The 18735-nt window shown below is 40.3% G+C and overlaps 1 protein-coding gene across 1 annotated transcript; it reads right to left on the minus strand.

Annotated features, from left to right (window-relative positions):
- Positions 1–398: 398 nt before the first annotated feature.
- On the minus strand, positions 399–17587 carry LOC128212553 (glycosyl hydrolase YngK-like). Its single transcript, XM_052918048.1, has 5 exons — positions 17486–17587; positions 12949–13015; positions 11860–11963; positions 2574–2697; positions 399–1596 (listed from the first exon to the last, which is right to left on the minus strand). The coding sequence occupies exons 2-5, from the start codon at positions 13013–13015 to the stop codon at positions 419–421; spliced, it is 1473 nt and encodes a 490-aa protein (XP_052774008.1). The 5' UTR covers positions 17486–17587; the 3' UTR covers positions 399–418.
- Between the last annotated feature and the right edge of the window lie 1148 nt (positions 17588–18735).

Consider the following 18735-nt stretch of genomic DNA (forward strand, 5'->3'; position numbering starts at 1 on the left):
ATGCATTATTTTTTACTTAATTTTGCCTAACTGAGAAGGGAGAAAAAGCATCTACCGTAGCCGCTCGTGTAAGATAGGATCATCCCGACCCTCGCGCGGTAAACCTCGTTTCCGCAAAACACCCTACGCTTGGGTCGGAATGAACCTATCTTACACTCTCGGCCATGGAAGATTCTTATAATCTTCGATACCAGTGTGGGAAACAACACTACAAACGCGTTTTAGAGAATCGAATATAACTGTTCTTGTTTAAGCCATGCAACATGTAATCGGTAAATATTGCAATGTGAAAATACTTATTTCAACTAATTGGAACATTTTATACGTATTACTAATGAATAGTGAAAACGTTTGAATTAGGCGAATTAACTTTACTGTTTTAATTTAATCTACAATTATTAATACATGTCAATAACAATTATCCGACCAGATTGCTATTAACTCCGCCGACAACTTGGATATACATAACTTGCGATTCCACCCCGTTACGTGCTATCGCCGTCACGGCATACTCTCCGTCAGTGACGTGTGTCGACGTGTGTTCATTGTGTAAAAGATCGTGTAACTCGAATGCATCAGCTGTTTGAGTGTACACGAGAACCCTCCATGTATGTCCGGAAGAATCTTTCGCCCAAGTGAGTGTGTTTCCGGTTACGGTGATGCTTGGCGTTAGCGGCGTCGGAACGCTAAGCCATGGCATAGCAGGTGTAAGTGTCCGAGAGATGTATATGCTCTGAAATGCATCTGAAATACCTTGGGTATTACTTTGCAGATACCTCATACTGAATTGAATATTACCTAGACTTTCATTTGCCCGAAGATTTCTTGAGATTTTGATTTGGTTGATAATTTCCTGCGAACCCCAGTGCTTTGACTCAATCTTAGATAAACTGTTTCCCGCGTAAATGTGTCTGTGTTGGTCATTCTGCTGTACCCACCATTGTAAAAGGGCAGGGTAACTCTGGGCGGGTGGGTCTATAGCCCAGTAAAGCTGGGGTGCAAGATAGTCCACCCAACCTTGACGTAACCATAACTGGGAATCAGCGAACAGAGAGTCATATGAAGACAGCCCATGTATACCGGACGGATGACCTGCTTTCCAGATGCCAAAAGGACTAATACCGAATTTAAGGTAAGGTTTAATTGAATGTATTGCTATGCCCAGACGCTGAATAAGAGTGTTGACGTTTTCACGCCGCCAATCGGCCAAGGAAAGTGTACCACTTGAGGCCTGATACCTATGATATGTTGAAGAGTCTGGAAATGTTTGCCCGCTGACTGGATACGGATAAAAATAGTCATCCATGTGCATCCCGTCTACATCATAGCGTCTTGCAACATCTGAAAACACGTCAACAATAAAGTCCTGAACTTCCTTTGCCCCGGGATCCATTACCAGATTATTCCCGTATGCGTAAGCATGTGAAGGGAACCGGTTGGCCATATTGTTGGACGCGAGACCTGTGCGAGAGGTACTTCCGGATCGTGCTCTGTAAGGATTAAACCACGCATGAACCTCTATTCCGACCTCATGGGCTTTCTGGATCATGTACTCCAGGGGATCATAATACGGACTTGGTGCCTGCCCCTGATGGCCTGGAAAATGTGATCATCAAATCATATAAATAAGTAGAAATATATATCGCAGAATTTTTTAGAACTTAATTACAGGATTAAAACACATGAACGTAAAGGCGTCTCAATGCATTGCAACTACCGTAGTTATCAACCATGGTAGCAGAAATACAGCTAGGTTACATGGTATAGCACAACATGACTCTGGCAGCCCTCAGGCCCTGTCCATTTCTTCTATTTATTTTATCAGAGTTCACACACCATTCAAAATATAGATAATAAAAGTTTTACTGTGTTGTAAAGTTTTTTTATAACAACAAACAATAAGAACGAAGGCGTTCAAAGTATAAAACAAGGACATGCTCAAGTATGCGACAAATAACGTATGACAGTGCTTTGGAACAGGCCGTTTTAGTAACTTTGGTTACTGAATGTTGTTGTGATGTAAACATTATCGATTGTGTGTCAGCATTATCTCCATTCGGAACTCCTCGGCCATTTTTTTCAAAAACAACCTCGGATGTATTTGGACGGTTTACATACTCAAAAAGAGGTACGTTTAAGTCCGCTGCAAGTAGAACGCGTAGTAATTTTATTTAGCAGTTAAACTTTATGTCTTTACTCTTGAAAATCTTAATTATGTTTGCAATTATACACTTCACTGGTAATCAATTTAAACTTAGATCAATTAATACAACTCACATAATAAAACACATAATTTAATTAACGATATAATTTAAAAAAAAATAATACTTCAACTGATGTACCGGCATACATCCGAGGTTGTTTTTGAAAAAAATGGCCGAGGAGCTCCGAATGCATTATCTCTTTTTACTGTTTAGCGGGACATTTCGAGGTAAAAGCGAAAATCTTCTTCTTTATTTAATGTCACTTATAACGTTTTCGCATTCACCCCTCGATTTGCGGCTCGTGCTTAGGAGTGCTGTCGTGCCGCCACAATATCGGTTCTACAATTGTGTCCATTTACTCATTTTTACCTGTAAGGTAGTAGCTCCAGGGCTCAAGTGAAGAGTTATACATGGCGTCACCGGTTGAACGGATCTGGAATACGATTGCATTGAAGTGACGCTGACGCACCTCCTCGATGATCGCGTCAAGTTCCTGCAAATTTGATTGTAGATAAAAAAAATCATACTGCAACAAATCACACAACTGTCGAAATTGAAGAACTACTTTAGGAATAAAATTAATACATATAGTGGTATAGGTACAATGCAATACATATTTTGGATTCAAAATTGATCAAATTGTTATACTGTTTCGATCGATGTAAAACGTATTCCCTTATGTGACATAGGGCTATATTTTTGATATATTATTTATAGAGCTTTAGCAATAATATTTTCGAATAGTTATATTTTGACATGTTTATGAAGAGCTATGCTTTGGTCTTAAGACAACAAGACTGTTCTGTCCTGTTTCTGCTGGACTGTGGTGTGGCATCACTTTTTCACGACGGTACTGATCTGTTTCTGCTAAACTGTGATAAGGTATCACTATTTCACGACTGTACTGACCTGTTTTTGCTGAGTTTATGTGTTGATTTACGATTTCACCATTGTAATGACCTGTTTCTGCTGGACAGTGGTGTCGTATTTCTATTTCACGACTGTAATGACCTGCTTCTGCTGGACTGTGGTGTCGAATTCCTATTTCACGACTGTAATGACCTGCTTCTGCTGGAATTAGGTGTCGTATTACTATTTCACGACTGTAATGACCTGCTGCTGCTGGACTGTGGTTTGGTATTACTATGTCACGACTGTATTGACCTGCTTCTGCTGGACTGTGGTGTAGTATTACTATTTCACGACTGTATTAACCTGCTTCTGCTGGACTGTGGTGTCGTAATTCTATTTCACGACTGAATTTACCTGCTTCTGCTGGACTGTGGTGTCGTATTACTATTTCACGACTGTATTGACCTGCTTCTGCTGGACTGTGGTGTCGTATTACTATTTCACGACTGTATTGACCTGCTTCAGCTGGACTGTGGTGTCGTATTACTATTTCACGACTGTATTGACCTGCTTCTGCTGGACTGTGGTGTCGTATTCTTATTTCACGACTGTATCGACCTGCTTCTGCTGGACTGTTGTGTCGTATTCCTATTTCACGACTGTATTGACCTGCTTCTGCTGCACTGTGGTGTCGTATTACTATGATCTTCTTACCTGTTTCTGTCGCGCTGCCGTATGGTTATACGATTTTGTAACTTAACGTACCTGTTTCTGCTTGACCATGGTCTAGTTTTACCTCGACACGATTGTACTGACCTGTTTCTACTGGACTGTGGTGTGGTATTACTAATACCCGGCTGTAATGGCCTATGCCTGCTGGACTGTGATGTGGTGTTACTATTACACGGCTGTACTGTTCTGTTTCTTATGGACACCGGAGTAGTTGTACGATTGTGTTACTGTACTTTTCTGTTCCTGCTGGTCTGTGGTGTGGTAATACTACAACACGACTGTACCGATCGGTTTCTGCTGGACCTTGGTATGGTATAACTATTGCATGACTGTACAAACCTGGCTCTGCTGGTCTGTGGTATTATTAGTATACGTTTGTACGGACCTTCACGACGATTTCACGACTGTACTGACTTAATTCTGCTGTTCTGTGCATTTCGATTCAACAAGTGTACTTATATGTTGTTGCTAGTCTGTGATGTGGTATTAGGAAAATACAGATCTGTGGTTTTACGATAACATGATTGTATTGACCTGATTCTGCTGTGCTCTGGTGTAGTATGTCGATGACTTGTCTTATTAACCTATTTCTGCTGGGCTGTGGTCTGTTATTACTGACCTGTTTATGTTGGCTGGGGTGTGGGTTTACGATGACGACGCTCTACTGGCCTGTTTTTGCCAGGCTGTGGTGTGGTAATATAATTACTGACTCTACTAGTCTGTTTCTGCTGGACTTTTGTGTGGTATTACGATTTAACGACTTACCAACCTGATTCTGCTGGGCGACTGTGATGTGGAATTACGATTGAACGACTGCTGATTTCTGCTTGACTGGGTTGGGGTTTCGATTACTCGTTTCTACTCTGCTTTTCTTCTTCTGCTGGGCTGTGGGGTGATATAACGATTACTCTACTCTACTGGCCTGTTCCTGCTGGGCTGTGGTATGGTATTACAATTAAAGGACTTACTAACCTGTTCCTGCTGTGCTGTGGCATGGTATTACGATTAAAGGACTTACTAACCTGTTCCTGCTGGGCTGTGGTATGGTATTACGATTAAAGGACTTACTTACCTGTTCCTGCTGGGCTGTGGTATGGTATTACGATTAAAGGACTTACTAACCTGTTCCTGCTGGGCTGTGGTATGGTATTACGATTAAAGGACTTACTAACCTGTTCCTGCTGGGCTGTGGTGTGGTATTACGATTAAAGGACTTACTAACCTGTTCCTGCTGGGCTGTGGTATGGTATTACGATTAAAGGACTTACTAACCCGTTCCTGCTGGGCTGTGGTATGGTATTACAATTAAAGGACTTACTAACCCGTTCCTGCTGGGCTGTGGTATGGTATTACGATTAAAGGACTTACTAACCCGTTCCTGCTGGGCTGTGGTGTGGTATTACGATTAAAGGACTTACTAACCCGTTCCTGCTGGGCTGTGGTGTGGTATTACGATTAAAGGACTTACTAACCCGTTCCTGCTTGGCTGTGGTATGGTATTACGATTAAAGGACATACTAACCTGTTCCTGCTGGGCTGTGGTGTGGTATTACGATTAAAGGACTTACTAACCTGTTCCTGCTGGGCTGTGGTATGGTATTACGATTAAAGAACTTGCTAACCTGTTCCTGCTGGGCTGTGGTGTGGTATTACGATTAAAGGACTTACTAACCGGTTCCTGCTGGGCTGTGGTATGGTATTACGATCAAAGGACTTACTAACCTGTTCCTGCTGGGCTGTGGTATGGTATTACAATTAAAGGACTTACTAACCTGTTCCTGCTGGGCTGTGTTATGGTATTACAATTAAAGGACTTACTAACCTGTTCCTGCTGGGGGTGGTATGGTATTACGATTAAAGGACTTACTAACCTGTTCCTGCTGGGCTGTGTTATGGTATTACAATTAAAGGACTTACTAACCTGTTCCTGCTGGGCTGTGTTATGGTATTACGATTAAAGGACTTACTTACCTGTTCCTGCTGGGCTGTGGTATGGTATTACGATTAAAGAACTTGCTAACCTGTTCCTGCTGGGTTGTGGTGTGGTATTACGATTAAAGGACTTACTAACCTGTTCCTGCTGGGCTGTGGTGTGGTATTACGATTAAAGGACTTACTAACCTGTTCCTGCTGGGCTGTGGTATGGTATTACAATTAAAGGACTTACTAACCTGTTCTTGCTGGGCTGTGTTATTGTATTACAATTAAAGGACTTACTAACCTGTTCCTGCTGGGGGTGGTATGGTATTACGATTAAAGGACTTACTAACCTGTTCCTGCTGGGCTGTGTTATGGTATTGCAATTAAAGGACTTACTAACCTGTTCCTGCTGGGCTGTGGTATGGTATTACGATTAAAGGACTTACTAACCTGTTCCTGCTGGGCTGTGGTGTGGTATTACGATTAAAGGACTTAATAACCTGTTCCTGCTGGGCTGTGGTGTGGTATTACGATTAAAGGACTTACTAACCTAATCCTGCTGGGCTGTGTTATGGTATTACGATTAAAGGACTTACTAACCTGTTCCTGCTGGGCTGTGGTGTGGTATTACGATTAAAGGACTTGCTAACCTATTCCTGCTGGGCTGTGGTATGGTATTACGATTAAAGAACTTGCTAACCTGTTCCTGCTGGGCTGTGGTGTGGTATTACGATTAAACGACTTACTAACCTGTTCCTGCTGGGCTGTGGTATGGTATTACGATTAAAGGACTTACTTACCTGTTCCTGCTGGGCTGTGGTATGGTATTACGATTAAACTACTTGCTAACCTGTTTCTGCCGGGCTGTGGTGTGGTATTACGATTAAACTACTTGCTAACCTGTTTCTGCCGGGCTGTGGTGTGGTATTACAATTAAAGGACTTACTAACCTGTTCCTGCTGGGCTGTGGTGTGGTATTACGATTAAAGGACCTACTTACCTGTTCCTGCTGGGCTGTGGTGTGGTATTACGATTAAAGGACTTACTAGCCTGTTCCTGCTGGGCTGTGGTATGGTATTACGATTAAAGGACTTACTAACCTGTTTCTGCTGGGCTGTGGTGTGGTATTACGATTAAAGGACTTACTAACCTGTTCCTGCTGGGCTGTGGTATGGTATTACGATTAAAGGACTTACTTACCTGTTCCTGCTGGGCTGTGGTATGGTATTACGATTAAACTACTTGCTAACCTGTTTCTGCCGGGCTGTGGTGTGGTATTACGATTAAAGGACTTACTAACCGGTTCCTGCTGGGCTGTGGTATGGTATTACGATTAAAGGACTTACTAACCTGTTTCTGCTGGGCTGTGGTGTGGTATTACGATTAAAGGACTTACTAACCTGTTCCTGCTGGGCTGTGGTATGGTATTACGATTAAAGGACTTACTAACCTGTTCCTGCTGGGCTGTGGTGTGGTATTACGATTAAAGGACTTACTAACCTGTTCCTGCTGGGCTGTGGTGTGGTATTACGATTAAACTACTTACTAACCTGTTCCTGCTGGGCTGTGGTGTGGTATTACGATTAAAGGACTTACTTACCTGTTCCTGCTGTGCTGTGGTGTGGTATTACGATTAAAGGACTTACTAACCTGTTCCTGCTGGGCTGTGGTGTGGTATTACGATTATAGGACTTACTTACCTGTTCCTGCTGGGCTGTGGTGTGGTATTACGATTAAAGGACTTACTAACCTGTTCCTGCCGGGCTGTGGTGTGGTATTACGATTAAAGGACTTACTTACCTGTTCCTGCTGGGTTGTGGTATGGTATTACGATTAAAGGACTTACTAACCTGTTCCTGTTGGGCTGTGGTATGGTATTACGATTAAATGACTTACTAACCTGTTCCTGCTGGGCTGTGGTATGGTATTACGATTGAAGGACTTACTAACCTGTTCCTGCTGGGCTGTGGTATGGTATTGCGATTAAAGGACTTACTAACCTGTTCCTGCTGGGCTGTGGTATGGTATTGCGATTAAAGGACTTACTAACCTGTTCCTGCTGGGCTGTGGTATGGTATTACGATTAAAGGACTTACTAACCTGTTCCTGCTGGGCTGTGGTATGGTATTACGATTAAAGGACTTACTAACCTGTTCCTGCTGGGCTGTGGTGTGGTATTACGATTAAAGGACTTACTAACCTGTTCCTGCTGGGCTGTGGTATGGTATTACGATTAAAGGACTTACTAACCTGTTCCTGCTGGGCTGTGGTATGGTATTACGATTGAAGGACTTACTAACCTGTTCCTGCTGGGCTGTGGTATGGTATTACGATTGAAGGACTTACTAACCTGTTCCTGCTGGGCTGTGGAATGGTATTACGATTAAAGGACTTACTAACCTGTTCCTGCTGGGCTGTGGTATGGTATTGCGATTAAAGGACTTACTAACCTGTTCCTGCTGGGCTGTGGTATGGTATTACGATTAAAGGACTTACTAACCTGTTCCTGCTGGGCTGTGGTATGGTATTACGATTAAAGGACTTACTAACCTGTTCCTGCTGGGCTGTGGTGTGGTATTACGATTAAAGGACTTACTAACCTGTTCCTGCTGGGCTGTGGTATGGTATTACGATTAAAGGACTTACTAACCTGTTCCTGCTGGGCTGTGGTATGGTATTACGATTGAAGGACTTACTAACCTGTTCCTGCTGGGCTGTGGTATGGTATTACGATTGAAGGACTTACTAACCTGTTCCTGCTGGGCTGTGGTATGGTATTACGATTAAAGGACTTACTAACCTGTTCCTGCTGGGCTGTGGTATGGTATTGCGATTAAAGGACTTACTAACCTGTTCCTGCTGGGCTGTGGTATGGTATTACGATTAAAGGACTTACTAACCTGTTCCTGCTGGGCTGTGGTATGGTATTACGATTAAAGGACTTACTAACCTGTTCCTGCTGGGCTGTGGTATGGTATTACGATTAAAGGACTTACTAACCTGTTCCTGCTGGGCTGTGGTGTGGTATTACGATTAAAGGACTTGCTAACCTATTCCTGCTGGGCTGTGGTATGGTATTACGATTAAAGAACTTGCTAACCTGTTCCTGCTGGGCTGTGGTGTGGTATTACGATTAAACGACTTACTAACCTGTTCCTGCTGGGCTGTGGTATGGTATTACGATTAAAGGACTTACTTACCTGTTCCTGCTGGGCTGTGGTATGGTATTACGATTAAACTACTTGCTAACCTGTTTCTGCCGGGCTGTGGTGTGGTATTACGATTAAACTACTTGCTAACCTGTTTCTGCCGGGCTGTGGTGTGGTATTACAATTAAAGGACTTACTAACCTGTCCCTGCTGGGCTGTGGTGTGGTATTACGATTAAAGGACTTACTTACCTGTTCCTGCTGGGCTGTGGTGTGGTATTACGATTAAAGGACTTACTAACCTGTTCCTGCTGGGCTGTGGTATGGTATTACGATTAAAGGACTTACTAACCTGTTTCTGCTGGGCTGTGGTGTGGTATTACGATTAAAGGACTTACTAACCTGTTCCTGCTGGGCTGTGGTATGGTATTACGATTAAAGGACTTACTAACCTGTTCCTGCTGGGCTGTGGTGTGGTATTACGATTAAAGGACTTACTAACCTGTTCCTGCTGGGCTGTGGTGTGGTATTACGATTAAAGGACTTACTTACCTGTTCCTGCTGGGCTGTGGTGTGGTATTACGATTAAAGGACTTACTAACCTGTTCCTGCTGGGCTGTGGTGTGGTATTACGATTATAGGACTTACTTACCTGTTCCTGCTGGGCTGTGTTGCGGTATTACGATTAAAGGACTTACTAACCTGTTCCTGCTGGGCTGTGGTGTGGTATTACGATTAAAGGACTTACTTACCTGTTCCTGCTGGGTTGTGGTATGGTATTACGATTAAAGGACTTACTAACCTGTTCCTGTTGGGCTGTGGTATGGTATTACGATTAAATGACTTACTAACCTGTTCCTGCTGGGCTGTGGTATGGTATTACGATTGAAGGACTTACTAACCTGTTCCTGCTGGGCTGTGGTATGGTATTGCGATTTAAGGACTTACTAACCTGTTCCTGCTGGGCTGTGGTATGGTATTGCGATTAAAGGACTTACTAACCTGTTCCTGCTGGGCTGTGGTATGGTATTACGATTAAAGGACTTACTAACCTGTTCCTGCTGGGCTGTGGTATGGTATTACGATTAAAGGACTTACTAACCTGTTCCTGCTTGGCTGTGGTGTGGTATTACGATTAAAGGACTTACTAACCTGTTCCTGCTGGGCTGTGGTATGGTATTACGATTAAAGGACTTACTAACCTGTTTCTGCTGGGCTGTGGTATGGTATTACGATTGAAGGACTTACTAACCTGTTCCTGCTGGGCTGTGGTATGGTATTACGATTGAAGGACTTACTAACCTGTTCCTGCTGGGCTGTGGTATGGTATTACGATTAAAGGACTTACTAACCTGTTCCTGCTGGGCTGTGGTATGGTATTGCGATTAAAGGACTTACTAACCTGTTCCTGCTGGGCTGTGGTATGGTATTACGATTAAAGGACTTACTAACCTGTTCCTGCTGGGCTGTGGTGTGGTATTACGATTAAAGGACTTACTAACCTGTTCCTGCTGGGCTGTGGTGTGGTATTACGATTAAAGGACTTACTAACCTGTTCCTGCTGGGCTGTGGTATGGTATTACGATTAAAGGACCTACTAACCTGTTCCTGCTGGGCTGTGGTATGGTATTACGATTGAAGGACTTACTAACCTGTTCCTGCTGGGCTGTGGTATGGTATTACGATTGAAGGACTTACTAACCTGTTCCTGCTGGGCTGTGGTATGGTATTACGATTAAAGGACTTACTAACCTGTTCCTGCTGGGCTGTGGTGTGGTATTACGATTAAAGGACTTACTAACCTGTTCCTGCTGGGCTGTGGTATGGTATTGCGATTAAAGGACTTACTAACCTGTTCCTGCTGGGCTGTGGTATGGTATTACGATTAAAGGACTTACTAACCTGTTCCTGCTGGGCTGTGGTATGGTATTACGATTAAAGGACTTACTAACCTGTTCCTGCTGGGCTGTGGTATGGTATTACGATAAAAGGACTTACTTACCTGTTCCTGCTGGGCTGTGGTGTGGTATTACGATTAAAGGACTTACTTACCTGTTCCTGCTGGGCTGTGGTGTGGTATTACGATTAAACTACTTGCTAACCTGTTTCTGCTGGGCTGTGGTGTGGTATTACGATTTAACTACTTGCTAACCTGTTCCTGCTGGGCTGTGGTGTGGTATTACGATTAAAGGACTTACTAATCTGTTTCTTCTGGGCTGTGGTGTGGTATTACGATTATAGGACTTACTAACCTGTTCCTGCTGGGCTGTGGTGTGGTATTACGATTAAAGGACTTACTAACCTGTTCCTGCTGGGCTGTGGTATGGTATTACGATTAAAGGACTTACTAACCTGTTCCTGCTGGGCTGTGGTGTGATATTACGATTAAAGGACTTACTAACCTGTTCCTGCTGGGCTGTGGTGTGGTATTACGATTAAAGGACTTACTAACCTGTTCCTGCTGGGCTGTGGTGTGGTATTACGATTAAAGGACTGACTTACCTGTTTCTGCTGGGCTGTGGTGTGGTATTACGATTAAAGGACTTACTTACCTGTTCCTGCTGGGCTGTGGTGTGGTATTACGATTAAAGGACTTACTAACCTGTTCCTGCTGGGCTGTGGTGTGGTATTACGATTAAAGGACTTACTTACCTGTTTCTGCTGGGCTGTGGTGTGGTATTACGATTAAACTACTTGCTAACCTGTTTCTGCTGGGCTGTGGTGTGGTATTACGATTAAACTACTTGCTAACCTGTTTCTGCTGGGCTGTGGTGTGGTATTACGATTAAAGGACTTACTAACCTGTTCCTGCTGGGCTGTGGTGTGGTATTACGATTAAAGGAATTACTTACCTGTTCCTGCTGGGCTGTGGTGTGGTATTGCGATGAAACGACTGTGCTACCCTATTTATGCTGGGCGTGGGTGTGATTTTACGATAACTCACTCTAGTGGCCTGTTTCTGCTGGGCTTAGGCGTGGTATAACGTTAAAATGACTAACTCACCTGTTTCTGTTGAGCTGTGGTGTGGTATTTCGATGTTGGCCAGTCAATGTTTGCCACAGTCGCGACCCAAACACCACGGAATTCTCGAGCAGGAAATACAGATCCTTAGGAAAAATAACATATCTGATTAAGGGAAGATAACACTTTGAATAGTATATGAATAATAAAGGACCTCATTCAATTTGCAATGAAGGCAACACTTCATTTAATTTTCAAGCGAGATTGTTGTTATACGGTAATTATTTTGAAGGCACCGCAATCTACTTTAAATGCATGTAATGTAAAAGATTTTCCGGTCAATCATCTACATAACTGTGCAAATATACTGTCCAATTTAAAGAAACAACATACAGATTGCAAGGCGACCAATGTTATCATGAAATTACAACTATTACTTATATTGGTAGACGGATTGAACTTTTGTATCAAGGTAACTTTCATCACAGGATAAATTAATGCAAGTGTACAAAATCACAGTGGTACAAGTGTACTGCTGTTAAAAATTTTCCTCATTCCATGAAACAAACGCAATTTTACAAACCTTTATTTACAATAGTATGTTTTGTGTACACGACTTAAGCTAGATTGACAGTAATGCTTTTTAACAACATCATTTCGAATTTTCCTCAGTCCATTAAAGGCCATTTACTGGTCAATGCACTGCAGTAGAATCATTTTGATGATCGAATTGCATTGAAATCGATGGTCAGGCTTTTTGCATGAACTGCTGATAAAGCTCAACAAAAATACCATAATCTCTACGAGATTCCGGGCTGTCATTGTAAGAATGTGTTATTTAGAACATCCATGTTCAATTACTGTTTAAATGAAAAAATAGGTCAAATTTCTTTCACAGTTACTTCACGAATACTTCAGAAGTATATAAAATGGTTTTACTCTAAGTCTTTGCTTAAATGTTGCATTCTTATGTATCCCCTTAAGCAGATCACTAAAGAGCTAGCAAAAAAGCGAGGATTTTGTATTTTCTTAGTAAAATAGAGACATAAGCTTCTTATAAGTACAGTTTATGTTATTCATTCTGCATCTCAAAGAGTAAACACGATTGAACCATGTGGTTCATTCACTAACCTTGACCTAGGATCTGCTGTAATGTTGTTGAAAGTACAAGAAGCCATATTATCCATGACCGATCCATCTACAAATATATAATCATTTTGTTTTCATTTAGAAAGACTAATGTTAAATATTGCAGTGATTTCAATGACGTCATATGATTGTTTGACTGTGTCTGCTAAAATGTATTTATTATTATTTATTTTATCGATTGTTCCCGCGATTATTTTATCTGACTTATGCCAATGATCAAAAAAGTAAAATAAAATACGTATGTGCATTTGTGACGACACCTGAAGAAAGAGTAAAACAGTCGGCAAAGTTATTATTGAGAAAATCGAGTTAAAGGTTTCGCGGAAGAACTTTTATAATACTTGGTTCTTGTATCATTATGATACTTGCATCCAAGCCAAATAATTAAAAAATAAATTAATATTGATTTAAAAAAGAAGTTTTACATGTTTTACCGATTTCCTTAGACTGGGTGCCTGACAACTCACAATTAAGTAAAAAGTCACATGTGAATTTTGACATATATAGCGTTTGTCTTGTTTCAATGGCAAGACAGCTTGAAAGGATTGACCCAACACATTAGCATTGATTTTACGAATTTGTCTCAACTCAACTCAACTCAACATCTTTATTTCCCCCATGGCTGGAGATTTTCATGGTATATATAAACATTTATAGACATAGAACGTATATATTATATGTATAATAATAGTACAGTTCTAAATTATTGCGTATTGGTGTCAAAATATTTATACAAACATTGCAGGATATAGCTTCATATCTAAGTATAAATAGAAAGCTTATATTCTACATGCAAATAAGATTAGTCTATTTGACTTCCATGATAGTATAGGTGTATGTGATTCGCCGCTTGGATGCAAAAATCTTGTCAAAACGAAATACAAGAGATTTGCAGCAGCGAGTTATAGCATACATAATTTTGTTTACATTAGAAGGATAACATGAGCATAGATTAATTGATAAGAGTAATCCATAAATTGCCTAGCAGTTTTATATGAAAAATGTCACTATGTTGACTCCCGCCTAGACGAAACAGCACATTGTAGAGCTTGGATTTTACTAACGAAAGGTTAGTAAAAGTATCTGTTTAAACAGCGTGTAATAAATTTAAAACATAATTTCAAAAATACGACGTGTTGATAGATTTCCAGTAGTGGCTCGATTGGGGCCCCTAAAACCTTTAAGCACCAGGTAAGGCTGTCAAGAGAAGAAAGAGTGTCACAAAAGTCGTGGTTGAAAGCTTCCTTTAGTTGGTTTGTAAAGTTTGCTTTTTCGAATAGTGTAGCTTTACATTCACACAGAACATGTGTCAGTTCTTCCTGGTATATCCTGTCACATTTAATGCAGGTTCTTGTCGCAAGCACAGCTGATCTGCACCATAGTTTTGCTATTAATCTAAGAGTCTCCCTGAATACACTTTTTCTTGAAACAGCGTATATTATAGAAGGCGAGACTACAGGGTGGAGGATTCGAAACAATATAAAGTCACAGTCATTTGCGGTGCGATTTTCCCAGCAGTTGAGTTCTAGTAATTTGACTGAGTTATTAACAATCCTTTTCCATGTTGTTTTGAGTGGTACTTGAAATGACACGGTAAGGTACTCATTAAGTAAAAATTGCAAATTGTACTTTGTGAGTATTCTGCATATGTCCGGGATAAAACCAAGTTTAACAGAGTAATTGTCTTCCAAATACATACAATATTTCCTGATGAAAATCTCTTTCGTTATACAATGTTGAGGCAAACTTAAAATTGTATACAAAAACATCAGTTTGCGTTTATCGATCTGGCTACAGAGGCGGTTAAGTCCGAGCATGGATTCCGACATATCAGATCTAACTTGGGAGGGAAAACCTTGCACTTTCTTTGCCACAAAGTGTTGAAATCGATCGACTGTTTTTGTGTCATTTACGGTCATGTTGTTCCATAGTTCAGAGCCGTAAAGTGTTATCGGGACAATAATCTTTTGGTATAAGCTGCATGAAACGAGAGGGCCTACTCCGAACGGATGGACACCCTGCCCGACCATAGAGAATAGGGCATTTTTCGCTTTTTGAATGCGTTGTGTTATGCGTCCGTGCAGTTTTAAGTTTGAATCCTGCAGTATACCTAGATGAGTAGTGGATGTGACTTGTTGGATGATACGCTCACCGTACATGATAAGGATTTGGGGGACGCAGCGGCGTGGTGAAAATACTATTACATCAGATTTGTTGACATTCATTTCTATGTTCCAACGTTGGCAATACGAGTAGACTATATCGACCATACACTGGAGGTCGTAGGGACAGAAAGCGACGAGTGATATGTCGTCTGCAAATGCGGGACTTCCGGAATTCACAAACAGAAGTTGTGCCCCATGACGGCAACTGGAGAGATGTCGTAATAACGCGTCTATATACACCAGGTAGTAGAAAGTGGAAAGTACCCCACCTTGTCTGACGCCACGTACGACGTCGAAGGCGTCTGACGTTAAGCCTTGACCGACGCGGATAATACATCTGAGGGATTTATATGAGGATTGGATAATCCGTAAGGGTTTACCTTTGATACCAAGTCTACCTAGTTTAAGTAAGAGTGCTTGGTGTCGGACAGTATCGAAGGCAGCCTTTTGATCTAGGCATGCTACGTACGCGTGACTACCATTGTCAACAGCGTGGTAAATCATTTCCTGGAGGTTAAATGCGGCTGTCAAGCAGCTGAGACCCTTTAGAAACCCGTTTTGTTGGGGACTAGGAAATAGTGACTTGTGTAGTAAAGGGTTGGCGTATATTCTGTTGGCCAAGAGCTTTTCAAAGATTTTACAAAAACAAGGTATAAGAGATATTGGTCTATAGCTTGATGGATCTCGCTTAGCTTTACCTTTGCCTTTGTAAATTGGAACCAATACGCTTGTTTTCCATGCGCTTGGAGTTGACTCGTGCTTGATTACAGCATTGAATAAGAATGTGAGCGCTCTAGTTATTGCTGGCCCACCTAGTAATACATGCTCGTTCAGTATACCATCGTGACCAGGGCTTTTGTGTTTGGCGAGTGCCTGTGTGACCTTTTGTATTTCTTCCGGTGTGAAGGGAAGTGTGATAAAGTGGGAAAGGTCTCGATTTTCACTATTTACGTTCAGAAAGCTATTTAGTTCGGCCTCGTCACGGTAAGCGAGTGTATCTTGACTATTTGAACAGCTAAAGACGTTAGAGAAGTGGTGCATAAATCCTTCTGAAACCTTTTCGTTAGTGAATGAGGTTTCGCTATAGATAATCTCTGAGCAGACGTTTGACTTTTGGGGATTTTTTGACCGAAGGAGTTTCCAGAACAGCTTGTAGTCCAACTCTGCCGTTTTGTTAAGCTCGTCTAAGTATGAATTTTCGTGAGCTTCAATAGCTTCACGCTGTATTTTTCTAAACCTAGTTTTCGCTTGATTGATATTAAACAATTCATCTTGATTGATGGAGACAATTTTGCTGGATTTTAATATTATATATGACACTTATATACATTGTTCAGGTGCAATCAAACAATTGTTTACAGTTGCCATGCCGCTAACTGTTTTAACATCCCTTAATGTGGTTATAATGCATCTTAAAAATAGCAACCGCAACGCTATTGTGGTGGTTTTAAAACAAACACCAACATGTAAAAAATCATAATTGAAGATGCTGTAAAAGAGCTCACTTATAATTTGTTTAGCTAAAATGCAATTGGTACTGCATTTTATTTTTTATGTATGTTAAGTGTATATAAGGTAGGGTTTTAACAAAAGAGTTATTAAACAGTGCTGCCCCCTGTCATTTTTGTGAGCACCCTTCTGCCCTCATTGAAAGCAGCATGTTTACTAATATGCCTTCATAGCAATAAATGTTAAGATAATCACATATATCTGATTAAAACTTACAATATGATTATAAATACGTGCATGCCGTTTACATCTTTGGCAGTTGAAACTTAATATAACTTTAATCAAACACCATTTCTAATATTATTTTGTCATTTTCATAATGTTCAAGTTCTTCATAATCCGACATAATGTTAAGCGAAAATTGCCATAGCAACGCCAAAGGTGGAAATATTTTGATTTCCTGTCCACTGACTCGCTCCCAAATATTATATTGCTCCGGGCTCAGTTACAAACTTAAAATGTGACTTCCCATCCTTGTGCCCTTTTTACAGGCGCCGTCACATTGTATCTATACAGCTGAATGGCAGGGCTAATGTATGTCATTTAAAAAATAATTGATTTAAAAAAACAAAACAATGTCAAACGTCTAAATAGTGTATATATTACCGCTGTACTCCATTGAAACACTATTTAAAATCAAACTTATTGTTTCTCAAACTTTTCAATGCAAGCTATGTGAAACGTTGACCAAAATTTGATACACCGTGTGTGTGTGTATTTCAAACAAATTCAGCTTTTAATGGCCTGACTACTTGCTTTTCAAAATCTACAATATTAAATGTTTAAATATTCATCTAATTAATTTAAAATTACAAAACATAATTGGTTTGAAAAGTTTATTTTACCTTTCGAATCCTCCTTATGTTTCTCAATTAGGTCACGTAGGGATGCCTACGATATAAACCGTCATTGTCTTATCTGGCCCGCATATGAAATGGGACATATCTGTAAACGTTTACAATTTGGTTTTAAAGGACCTTCATAACATTACAATAACAAGAACAAGAACCATGAGTTTTTGAATTATGCTTATCGTCCTCATTTAATGAATATGATTTAAATGATTTTTTTCAGGATCAAATTCAAATGTACTAAATAGCAAAACAAGATAAACACTTTCATGCAAACAACGTGTGCAATGACATATTGCAAATGCCTCCTAAATAATAAGGTATAAACATAAAAATATAAACCAATTTTCCTTCGAATTATTGCAAATACCAATTTTGTTTTTAAGTTTCAAGTTTTATAAACATCTTTGGTATATAATATGCATGCAATGATGACATAGAAACACGTTTGAAACAGTTTAAACAAAACAGTAAAACATATCAGTAAGTAATTACATTATATGAAACATTTGAATATCTGCGCTTTCTCAACGTCCCTACGTAGTAACAATGAATAACTCGGACGAGCATAGAAGTCAAAATGGTTTTACTTAAAGGTTAATCTGGTAAAAGTGCTAAAGGGTTTGGTTGTATTTCCGTTCTAAAATACAATTTGGCATTCCGTGTGGTGCTACACACTTTTAAAAGGTGTTTATTTTTTCTCGTTTTGTTCTGCTATTTTCTTTAAACTTTATCACTGATTCTGTTATCAGATGTACAGCACACCAAGCGTATTATTGATTTGCAGTTTGTTAAAGCTGCACTCTCACCGATTGAACGTTTTGACAACTTTTTTTTATTTTTTGTCTTGGAACGACCCGATTTTTGCGAGAATCCAAGGAAACCAGTTATATAAGACAGCTGACAAAAAATTAGATTGCTGATTTTTATATATAAGTTCAAATATTGATGTTTTATGCATTTTTCTTAAAACCGTTTAAGCCATAAAACATAAATTTTTGAACGGAAATATGAAAATCTACGATCTGATTTTTTGTCAGTTTATATAATTGGTTTACAGATATTAACGCCAAAAATTGCTCTTTCCAAGACAAAAAATAAAAATAATGTACAAATGCTATATCTGTGGGAGGGCAGCTTTAAGATAAAAAAGATCCTTTGCACTGGGCTGGTATTCAATATTGGTCTTAATTTGATCTAAGAATGATGTAGCTAATCGGATTACTTGTTATTGACAACTGACC

The sequence above is a fragment of the Mya arenaria genome, chromosome 12 (genome assembly GCF_026914265.1).
Source record: "Mya arenaria isolate MELC-2E11 chromosome 12, ASM2691426v1".
Classification (NCBI taxonomy): Eukaryota; Metazoa; Mollusca; class Bivalvia; order Myida; family Myidae; genus Mya; species Mya arenaria.